The sequence below is a fragment of the Zerene cesonia genome, unplaced genomic scaffold, assembly GCF_012273895.1.
Source record: "Zerene cesonia ecotype Mississippi unplaced genomic scaffold, Zerene_cesonia_1.1 Zces_u004, whole genome shotgun sequence".
Taxonomy (NCBI): domain Eukaryota; kingdom Metazoa; phylum Arthropoda; class Insecta; order Lepidoptera; family Pieridae; genus Zerene; species Zerene cesonia.
The window spans coordinates 2,075,314-2,087,190 of NW_024045134.1; the positions used below are offsets into that span (position 1 = coordinate 2,075,314).

Sequence of the window (11,877 nt, forward strand, 5' to 3'; positions counted from 1 at the left end):
TTTCATTATTAGTAATATGATAGATTATAAATTTGGTATATATTTAAATTACCGGACGCGTTCAAGCAAATAAACAAATAGGTTAAACTAAACAAACAATATAGATTTTCAAATTGATTGTTAGCCTAACATTTTCAATACTGTTATCAATATAAAACGAAGTCTAACTTCACTACTTAGTCGCTTCCAGCGTAGTATGTATGTATGGTTAGATCTTTAAAATTGTTAAACGGATTTAATAGAGAGAATGATTCTAGAGGAAGAATTTAACGCCTGCGAAGCCGCAGGCGTTAAGCTTGTTATTCATAATACATGCTTTTTCTCTAGATACGTTTTTTCTCTAGATAAAAACCTTCCATAGATATCAGAAATATTTACCACAGATAGTAGAGGAATGTCAGTGATTAACGCGAAATAATCTGTCCATTACACAGTAAACGGCTGCACTAATCACCGTCGGTGTGACAAATAGCTGTAGACACATTAAACAGTATATACACACGTAAATTTGTATGTGTGTGTCTATGGGTAATTTAGTTTGAAATAGTCAATGAGACTTCAAGCTTTTCCTATCCTTAGTAATGTGATACAAGAAAAAGTCTATTTGTTTGTGTTTTGTATATTGTTGAGTGATTATCACTTTTGGATCTGGAGATATTTAGAAGGTTACGTTATTTTTCACAGCGGTGAAATTCATTCCCATGGGTATAGTCTTTGTCCATGCAGGCGAAGATTACGCTTAAAGCTTTATCAAAGTCGTAAAGAAAAATACATTCACGATTCCCGTGTGATTTCCGGGATAAAAATACATATGTCCTTTCCTGGATTGTAACCTATACCTGTACTAACTGTACTGTAAATTTTAACCAAATTGGTTTAGAGGTTTAGGCGTGAAGAAGAGATTGACAGACGAACACATTTAATCAAAAATTATATTTTTTGACAATAAACAAAACTGTTCTCATATTGTCAGAACTAGCTTACTTACAAATAAAAAAGAATCGTTAAAATTGGTTCACCCAGAACAAAGTTATGTGGTAACAAACACCGAAATAAAATCGAATTGATAACCTCTTCCATTTTTTAAAGTCGGTTGATGAACACAATGCTTATTGCGCATTATATGTCCAATTCTAAAAGAATATGAAAATTATACCAGTTACCAAATTCATTATCGCTAATCGCTAATATTGCAAGCTTAAAATATAAATACTTTTCAAAAATATGTCTTAATTATCTTCTCTACAACAAAATTGCTATGTTCCTACCATAAAATTTAGTATAAAGCGCCCATAATGTTTACGACGAGGTTTCGAGTAAAATGTATTGTGGCGCGAATTAATGGATGTAAACTACTTCCGTTCCACCGCGCCAACAGCTCAAAGCAAACACTTACTGGGCGAGTGGAGTTGTGTGTATTTGCGCCATTAAAAAAGGCGGGAAATCTTGACGTTTCTGTACATTTATTTTTTTTTGTTTCGTGTTTTGGCAATGGATTTTTTTTGGCAGTAATTGAGTGAGTTTTTTTTTAATTTTTTATCTAACCGAGACTTATTACTTAAATAGGCGTTTGCTAAATGCGATTGCAATATTTCGTATAATTTTAAATATTTATAACACTTAATAATAAATATCACATCTAATGTAAGTAGGCGATAATTACTCATTTATATAGATTTAAGAAGAATACACTGATTATATAATCGGTATACTTTAAAGCTGAAAAGTATGTTTGTTGAACGTGTTAATCTCAGGAACTAATGGACCGATTTCAAAGACCAGAGAATTTCACCGGTAAGTATGTACGTCATCCAAGCGATGCCGGATGGACTGCTGGACGAAATAGGATAGAACGAATATTCAATAGCTATCACCTATAAGAATTATGATTATCTTTAAGCACGGCTTGAAAAAAAAAACAAACTGTTATTCGAAGCCAGGATACATACTCGACTAATTTTATTAGAATTTTCAATTTAAAATGCCATATATCATGTACGTGTTTATAATTTTCTGATTTATTTACGCTATTGTTGTATCATTATTACGATTGATTTTATTTTTACAATTACGTAATATTATAAAAGTCGCGTCAGCCTTATTGAGGAATATGAACTGTGTGTATAGGCACAGATAGGTATTAGGTGAACACACGCAATTAGTATTTGAATTAATCTAATTTGAAACTTATCTATAGATAGATGTTTTTAATTTTGTGATCGTTTGAGATAGAGATGGAATTTTTTGATCAACTGTTATTAGTTAAGTTTTCATTTGTATGTTATGTTATAAAACTCGAACCGTTTGGGAACTTACATATAATTAAATTTAAATAAACGAGTGTACGTGTTTGCATTTAATGTCTTCGATAAAATTAACATTTGTATGCCTAAAATGCTTATCATTTTATAACTAATTAATTTATGTATCTAGCCTAGGGTTATAAAATTGTGAAAAACATTTGAATGAACGAAATCGAATAGCAAATTTGGCAACCGTTACAAACTTCGTATTGTATTAATACCGGATTACTACGACAATATACAATTTCAATTGCGTTTTTTTTAATAATGCGCGTCACAGACCAGTGATTCGACCTTCCCACGCATAAATTACATGTCATTTTATTTACTTTTCATTATCTGTGTACAAGGGCACAATAGAAACAGTAAATTTATAAAAATTACGCAATATTAATTTATAATGACAGTATTGAATTTTGCTTTAATAAATAGTTAGCCTAAAGAGTTTTAACGACAAAATTAGTAAAGAGATAAAATAAGTTTCAAAAGTATTAAAATAAGATATGGTAGCTAAATCAAAACTTGTTTAGTACAATAAAATGGGTTTTTGGATTTTTTAACAATCTAATCGACACATAAAATGCCTTAAATGTTGAATAAATAAATGTTGAAATCTGTCAGCCAGAGCTCGGACTAAAATTTGATGATTTAAGAAAATCCTTGTTCAAACCTCACCTATAGTATAGTACCTGTATCTATAATATGGTACATGCCCACCTGTCCGCATCACCGACGACACATAATGCCACTTCCGCCGGATACTCAACAATTACTATTTTGATTCCGTTTTGATAGCGTGCGTCTGCGCATCACGGTAATGATCTATCAATTTAGAGGTCCGTGGGACATTTTGTGATCGGTTTAAACTCAAAACTCGAATTAAAACATTCATGTATTCATTTAGACTTGTTTTAGAATCACGTTTGATTTTTGAATCGTCATAATATAGTTTTAACATTTACCACCGGTTCGGGAAGCAGCTTCTACAGAGGGGAGTGGGCAAGAAACTATAAAGTTGATCTTTTAAAGCCCTGCAATATGTAACGCGAAATTTTTCAATATATTATTTTAATGAAGCTTTATATTGAAACTAGCTGCGCCCCGCGGTTTCACCCGCGTATGTCCGTATCCCGTAGGAATAACGGGATAAAAAGTTGCTTTTATATTATTCCAGTTGTCCAGCTGTCTACGCACCAAATTTTATTTCAATCGGTTGAGTAGTTTTTACGTGAAAGAGCAACAAACACACACACATCCTTACAAACTTTCGCATTTATAATATTAGTAGGATTAGTAGGACTAGTAGGATAGGATTTGTAATAAGCGATCTGAATGAAGAACGGAATCTTGACGTGAGAAGCGAATACTAATGACATACAATTTTGTTAATTTGAAGGTTATTTATAGCTAATAACAAATCTATATTGAATTTAAATAGACGTAGCTTATGAAAAGTACAAAAATGATTTTATTGAGCAAAGTACTATTTGTATACGGGATACGGACTTACGCGGGTGAAACCGCGGGGCGTAGCTAATCATTCCTAAGAATGCAAAAGTAAATAAATAAATATTTTAACAAAAAGCTCAACAGCCTTCAAATTGTCAGGACTAGACCAAATTTCAATGGAACCATATGGCAGGCACCAGCTTTCAAATAAAAAAGAATCATAAAAATCGGTTAACTCAGTAAAAAGTTAGGAGGTAACTAATACAAAAAATATAGTCGAATTCATAATCTCCTTTTTTGAAGTCGGTTGTTGTAGGATATTTATTTTTTATGACTACGCTACAACATAACTAATAAGATATTTATTTAAAAGTCTTAATTTATAAGATATTATTCTAATTAGAAATCCTTTCAGGTATTCATCTACACAACTTGTGTTATGCGTTTGTATGGATGGATGGATGTTTGTCACTCTCACGTAAAAACTACTGAATGGATAACAATGAAATTTTACAATTATATAGCTTATACATCAGAATAAGACATGTAATGAGCTATATAACATAACATTTAGGAATATTCATATAGTGTCTAAACCAATCTTGCAAAACAATTATATTTAGATATTGAGTTAAAGCATGCACAGAATAATGTTTCCACAAATAAATAAACAAATAACCAATAATTATAGCCATGGGGTCGAACACTTCTGCTGTGAGCGAGATCCCAGGAGGGGATTTACGTCTGCCGGCGTCAGGGCTACGATTCACTGCCCAACAATTGAGGTCTTTGAATTCATATATCGATACCCTCTATGATGAGGATCAGAAAGGTAATATGATATGAGAAAGAAAGAAAACTAGAAAAGTTAAGTTAAAGACTAGGTAATCTTTTATGTATTATTGTAGAACATTTTATTTATTTATTTATATTAATCTATCAGTTTTATGTATTTATATAATTAATATTTGAATACGTCTGCCGTCTATTGTGATGTTTTGTGTTCATTATTGTATTGTTTTGTCTTAAGTTTATTGTTTTTTTTTTAATTGTAATATTGTGGAGTCAAATAAATGTTTCTTTCTTTCTAAAAGTTCTATTCAGTAATTATGATTAAATAATAATAATAAAGTGGAAAAATTTGATATACAGATATTTTCTCATTTATTTATAGGTATACCGACATTTTTTTTTATTTACATTGTTGTTATATCCAAAACACCTTACTCAACTCTAAAATTGTCCGAAGCAAAACTCTAATCGGTGTTTTCAAATGTTCGATTCAATAGACTTTGAACGTTACGGCCTCGAAATATGGTGTTTATTGCTATGAATGGTTATATAACAGCACTTTGACATTTTTTGCGTTGACGGTCAAACAGTCTGGGAGATTAAATAGAATTTATTATATTTTGGGTGCCAATAACGAGTACCTTAATTATTTTCGTTAGTTTGACTTCATATACCTCAGGTCGGATGTCAGTAGAAACTGAGATGATGGTGGAAGCTCTGGTGCAGAGGATAGTGGATGGTGCAGGACAGCGCGATCCGCGGTTTAGATGTAGTCATCTAATAGCATTGCATCGTGGGAAACGGGTACGTGATAACTTATGATATTCCTTTTATGAAGAAGTAACACCTGAATCGCGCTTTTAAATTCTTTTTATACATGTATACGAAGAGATAGACTAGCAATAAGGCCTAGTGTGTGCATTTAATTACTATATTTTGAGTTTTTGGATTGATACGATAAAATATGTTAATATAAGTAAACATATGACTTAATTTTATAGGTACTAACGGTATGGCCATATTTGTTCCTACTGCAGGGATGCAGGTCGTAGCCCTCTTAGAAGGGTTTAGGCCATGGCCTACGATGGCCAAGTGCGGGTTGGTTGGATATTACATATCAATTTTCCCACCATCACTACTCGATTTTTATGAATGCTAAATCATAATTATTGATGAAATTCTATAGAGAATTATGTAATTTATAAGAAGATGAGATCGATTAAGAGTTATCATATATGCAACATGGGAGCTTCTAAATCGCATGAACTTTGTATTTACACGGAAAATGAGGCCTCATTTAAGGGTACAATGAGGTTACATTGAAAGAAGGCCATATAATAAACAAATAAATGCTCCTTATTCTAACAGGTATTATTTAAACAGGTGCTTTAATATTTCAGATGCGTTCAAGATGTCTAGAATATCTAGTGACAATAGACTCCCTGCCGGTGCTGAACGCTGATGATGAAGGTCGTCTCCAAGAGGGTCCCGTGGGGTACGGCAAGGTGAGGCTGTCTGGCAAGGAGGCGGAGAAGTGGTCTGAGTTCCTCACACCAGCTGGATATTTGTGTCGGTAAGCAAAGTGCGGTAGAAGTGGATTTATGTAAAGAAGAATCTCTTGGGCTTTGTTTTATTGTAATTAATCGGAAGAGTTTGTTGAATATGACTTCTTTATTTAAAATAATATAATATTTAAAATAATTTAAAATAATGCATAATTGTTGTAAATACTAACAACTATACAATTTTAAAAATATACAAATTTGTTAACTGTAAATCATCATCATCATCTATGTTCCCACTGCTGGGACACAGGCCTCCTATCAGGGTTATATAACTGTACATACACCCCTTAAACCCCTGTTTTGACCCCGTATAACATTCGTTTAATCTAGCATAGAGGTCATTGATTAAACTTAGTACAAAGCTAAATAAAACACTACAATTCTGCTGTAGGGATAAGGTAGTAGAACGCTGGGTGCAGTTGGTAGCGCGATGTGCGCGAGCGCGCGGCGGCGGCGCGCTGCGTGTGCTGAGCGCGCGCGCGCACGCGCACGCCGCGCCGTACTCCTATTGTTATGTGGAGAGGGGTGAGAATGTGCTGTATTTTCCATTTTATAATATTTGTTTAAAGAAAGAGATCACCTTTAATGTAGACGATACGACTTATATTTATAAAAACAAAATCATACGATTACTAATATAATATTTAATACGGTAAATGTTAAAGCTGTGTTATGATGATTCAAGACAGATTCAGACAAAAGTGCTTCTATAAGAAGTCCAATTGAATAAATAAATATTTGAGTTTGAGTTCTTTTTACGATTGATATCCATATAACTAAGGCGTGAAAAACATGAAACCCAACCCCTTCTTTTTCATCTGCGGACGCCATTTTATATATAGCAGAGTAGTATATTCAATACAATACACCGACCCATTATGTATATAAATCCGTCCATAAATTTAGCTCCAGGGCGTGTAAAGAAATGTATATGCATAGTAACACAAACTCAAATATTTATCTATTCAATAAGACTTCTTAAAGAAGCCCTTTTGTCATTTCGTTGTTTATGCAGCGAAATAAACCATAAAACCTCGAAATAGCTAGAAAATTCTCAAGCAAAATTTGTAACGCGCCATATATTATAGATTTGCGAATTCGAATTCAACTAAGTAAGCGACTTGGGGCGTGATGTGTATCGAAGTTCCCTAAGTTTTAATGGATTATATCAGCTTGAAAGTGGGGTATTGATCGTGGCACGCAACCTTTTATACAGGGTGTTTTGTGCTGCCGAAAATGTATCTATGTAAAGTATCTGTGTTTTAAGTTTTTATGTGTATAAAGTGAATAGGCACTTTCTAGCCGATCAACGCACTTGCAGCGGCACTATCTCTGCAAATGTTTATAGGTGGTGGTGATCTTTTACCATCATGGGACCACCAGCTGTTGCCCGCTATAACACAAAATCGTATATATTTCAAGCTTTTTATATTGCATATAATCTTGCTTTAGTCATCTATGCAATATTTAAATAATAAACAAGATCTAAAACCTCCTGTGTTAAGTGAAGTCACGACTCACGGTCCACCACAAGTAATTAATCCCAACTAACTAATTAGTTAACTTACAAGTTGACACTCACTGGTGAGTTAGTTATGAGTTAGTATGGAAACTGTCACGGCTAACTGTCGTTGCGATGTTGGGTTGCATTGAGCTAAGTTTATAAGTAGTTTAAATGGTTGGATTCAAATAAAGGATTGTAGAGCAAAATTTAATTGTATTTAAGTGAGTCGAGGCCTCGATTTTAGTTTATTTATCCAAATATTTTTCTTACACATGTTTTGACCGTTCCATGTCATCCCATTAAAATTTGGTTTAATTCTGACATTTTGAAATGAAATTTATTGTTTAATTTAATTTTTAATTTTACCAGCATCCCACCAAAATGTCTCAGAACATCGTTTGGCAATAGTGGAGGGGTCAGCGTGGGTGGTGGTGCGAGTGGGTGTGGGGGGTGACAGCGCTAAGCTGCTATTGGGGGCGAGGGTCCGCGGTTGCAGCCCAGACGCTTACACCACTAAAGTGCCGCTGACGCACCCGTTGGCGTTACTGCACTATAGCTGTGGACAAGGCGTGAGTTGTTTATGTTTTCTTTTTTGACTGGATAACCCATAAAATTCTAATAGCAATGACAGTTTAACCGATTTCAAAAAGGGAGGAGGTTCCCAATTATACTGTATTTTTTAGGTTTGTTACCTCATAATTTTTTACTGGGTTTCCCGATCTTTATGATTCTTTTTACATAAGCAAGCTTGTCATGTGGTCTCATTTATATTTAGGCCTGACAATTTGTGGGCGGTTTTTTGTTGAAAAGGCCTCACTACGGCTATTTCGCATTCGCATCGTGGCATTTATTATAGAAAAATGTAATCACAAAATATTTAAATTAACTTTTATTTATTAAGCTGTGTTCTGGGCGTGTCATATTAAATCCATATGACGAAACAAAGAATTGTCTTAAAATTTTTGTTTTTGTACCAAAATTCTTTTTCCAACATTCTTTTAACCAATTCCTACCTTTTAATTTTACCCACTCCACCAGGGCTACTACGCAGTGGCAGTAGCTCCACCAACCAGCATGGTGTGTGCTGAACGCTCCTCAACCTGGCAGCTCTGGCACCCCGCCCTGGAGGCGGCGCTGGACGCTCATTGCCCTGATCTCTCCAACGTGGCCAGAGTTGCGGGGGCTTTAAATGTGCTTGTGGATAAGATGAGGGAGGGGCACTTTGAGGTATGTTCCATGTAGATTGGAGTAGACCAGTAAACGTGATTTTTGAAACGGTCTTTGTAGTGAAAAATTTAGGAAAATTCGTATGTTACTAAAATCAGTCAACTGGTTTTTTTATGTCATAGTGGGAAAATGAGCTGGTGGTTTGCCTGCATTTCATTAGCAGAGTTAGTGTCTCGATGTCGATTTTACAGGGTAAGGATTGCCAGCGACAAAGAAGCAATGGATGGGAAGGGTACAGAAAAGGGTTTTCTGTGTTTTGACAGACGTTTTGTGAAAGATTTTTTGAAGTTAAAAACGAACTGCAGTACAGTATTTGGCGTAAGATTATTTAAGATTATTTCCTTCTGGTTGTTTAATACTCGTCATTTCTAAAAATATAGCACTCTCCACAGTTAATATAAAAATTAAGTGCGAAGTGTCGAAGCGTGCTCGATTCCCACATTCAAGGTAGCCCAATATACCAGGGTTGTCTGCAACTGCTGAGCCGCTACGCCGCTAGCTGCGTGCTGCGGCGCCGCGCGTACCGCTGCGCCTCACAGCGCGGCGCCGCGAGGGCCTGCCTCGCCTCGCACTTGTCGCATCACTTGCTTCTTGTGCTTGATGAGTAAGTTAGCAGGAGCATACAGGGTTTAATGCAAGAATAGCTATTTGCTGTTTGTCTTGTTTGCCTATTTGCTGTGTGAAGCATGAATAAGGAAAACGACGACACGTGAATTCCGATAATATCTCAAATTTTACATTGTTAACATACTTCAATTCTAACAATTCATAACCAACCAATATGGGCGAAAGCCAATCCTATAGTGTGTGTGTGTGTTTATTTTTGTATGGATGAATGAAGAAATATCATAAAAAGTGCGTATTATGTATGAGAGAGACATTATGATTTTCAAGCTTGCCTTTACATTATTTTTATTGTTCAGTTTATACATAATACGTAATTTTATCATTGTTAATAAGTACGTTTGTATGTCTGTTTCCCATCATAACAAGGCTCCTCCAAATCACGGAGAGTGGCGGCAGGTGTGGGTTCATTTACCCGGTGGAGCGCGGGTGCGCGGCGCGGCGCGGCGCCCGCGGCAACTGGGCTAATGACGTCATCGCACTTACTGGCTGTCTGCGACATTTGCATAGGATCGCTGGTAATGCAGAGGAATCTTATGGTCTAAATATATGTGTAACAGGTTATAATAATACTGTAATAAATAATTTGAGCTCTTTTTTACCATTAAAATTGAGTTGTGACAATATTAATTACCAGCTATGGTCTATGTGTTGTGGTCTTGTTGTCCAGCTATCTACGTACCAAATTTCATTGCAATTGGTTCAGTAGTTTTGCGTGAAGGAGTAACAAACATCCATACATCCATACATAGTATGTATACTTACAAACTTTCGCGTTTATAATATTAGTAGGAAGAACAAACGAAAAAGAGTTATCTTGTATAAACCAGTTTTCAACTTGATTTAATAAAACTTATGTAACCTATTTCAAGTATTACACTTTATAAGCCACGTTAAAAAATTATTTTCATAGATGTCTATACGAGATAAGAATATACGTAAAGATTTAGACTTTATGATCTGTTTAAACATTTAAATATTGATAATAATGTTAGATACGGTAGACGTGTTGATACTTTCATATTTTTGTCATTATTATATTTTCAAAATTTGTCTTAATGTTTAAGGAAATGAAGAAATACCTCTGTCACCGTCTGAAACATTAGAATTAGCATTATTCACTCGCTGGGAGAGACTGACACATGAAATAAAATGTACTGGACCCAGTAGCTATTCGAAACGACAATTGCGATACCTAAACAGAGTCGCGTCGGAGCTGGTGCGATGCAAGAGGTCTATTGTTTATGTATGTTATTTAAAAGTTTAATAGTTATAATTGACAGAAACCATTAACATTATACTTGACAAAGATCATTTGTATATGTGTTGGTCCATGTCTGCTTCCTTGTGGAACTCCCTAAAAATTTGCTTGCATTTATTGTCTTTATCTTCATATTATTGTCTATTAAATTATTTCTGAGAATTGTGTTCAATCTGTTGCATATGTCATTACATCTGTTCATCTTCAATTGCGTTTTAAATTTGTATAACAAAATTTCATCCCATAGTTTTACAACACTCTATCAAAGGCTATGGCAGAATCATGAGTGAACCTGAACTTTTATTAATAACTGTAATTATTATAACCAGGAGAGTCACAGTACATTCCGAGCTAACCTGATTCAAGCCACATCCGTGCATTTGGAATCTATTGAAGATTTGATACATATCATGGCCATAATTTTGGACCAAGCACGAGATTCATATATGAATAATATAAACAATAGGAACATAGGTGAATTTGATAGAGAACTAACAATATACAGGTATGTGTTATTTACTTTTAATTAATACGTATGACATAATTTTTCATTTTCAAAAGACTTCAAAAAAGAGGATACTCTCAAATCGACTGGATTTTTTGTGTTTCCTACCTTAGAACTTTCTTCTCAGACTAGGTGAACGATTATGATGCTTTTCTTTTATTTGAAAGCTGGTGCCTTTCATATGGCTCTGTTTAAAGGACAAATTCTGACACTATAAAGGATTCTATTTAAATAAGCAGTTACGTGGCATTCCGTAACGATTGTCTGCGCTTCTTACAAATGCTAAACAATTTTTGGTCAATTTAAGGTCTAAAAAGTGGAACAAGTTAAAGGACTACTACGATGCGTCATCAGCGTGTCTGATAGACGCAGTGAGGAGGGAGAGGGACCTTCGGGTTGAGGATGAGGAGACGAGTCTCATGAGCCTGGTGTTATACTGGCTTTATAAAGGTTAGCGCGCATATAACAGCTATGATTCCATGAAGGAATTACATAACTGTATAAATTGATTTCTTATTACGTAACGCTATGATATTTTATACTGGACAGCTATGTATTGTGCTATTGTTGGGATCGCGTCATTGAGTGCCGGAAAGATCTTGTGTCTAAAATTGAAACTTCTTTAAATGAAGTATCAAATTGGGGTC

The 11,877-nt window shown here is 34.7% G+C and overlaps 1 protein-coding gene across 1 annotated transcript in view; it reads left to right on the plus strand.

Moving 5' to 3' along the window:
- Window positions 1-1,398: 1,398 nt before the first annotated feature.
- LOC119838690 overlaps window positions 1,399-11,877 on the plus strand; it is a 20,826-nt gene continuing 10,347 nt past the window's right edge. The window contains exons 1-12 of the mRNA XM_038364769.1: window positions 1,399-1,516; window positions 4,444-4,584; window positions 5,224-5,348; window positions 5,945-6,117; window positions 6,501-6,634; window positions 7,983-8,182; window positions 8,652-8,840; window positions 9,305-9,444; window positions 9,834-9,982; window positions 10,532-10,710; window positions 11,055-11,230; window positions 11,538-11,680. Coding sequence (XP_038220697.1) covers window positions 4,446-4,584; window positions 5,224-5,348; window positions 5,945-6,117; window positions 6,501-6,634; window positions 7,983-8,182; window positions 8,652-8,840; window positions 9,305-9,444; window positions 9,834-9,982; window positions 10,532-10,710; window positions 11,055-11,230; window positions 11,538-11,680 — 1,747 coding nt within the window. The 5' untranslated portion in view covers window positions 1,399-1,516; window positions 4,444-4,445. The remainder of the gene's footprint in view (window positions 1,517-4,443; window positions 4,585-5,223; window positions 5,349-5,944; window positions 6,118-6,500; window positions 6,635-7,982; window positions 8,183-8,651; window positions 8,841-9,304; window positions 9,445-9,833; window positions 9,983-10,531; window positions 10,711-11,054; window positions 11,231-11,537; window positions 11,681-11,877) is intronic.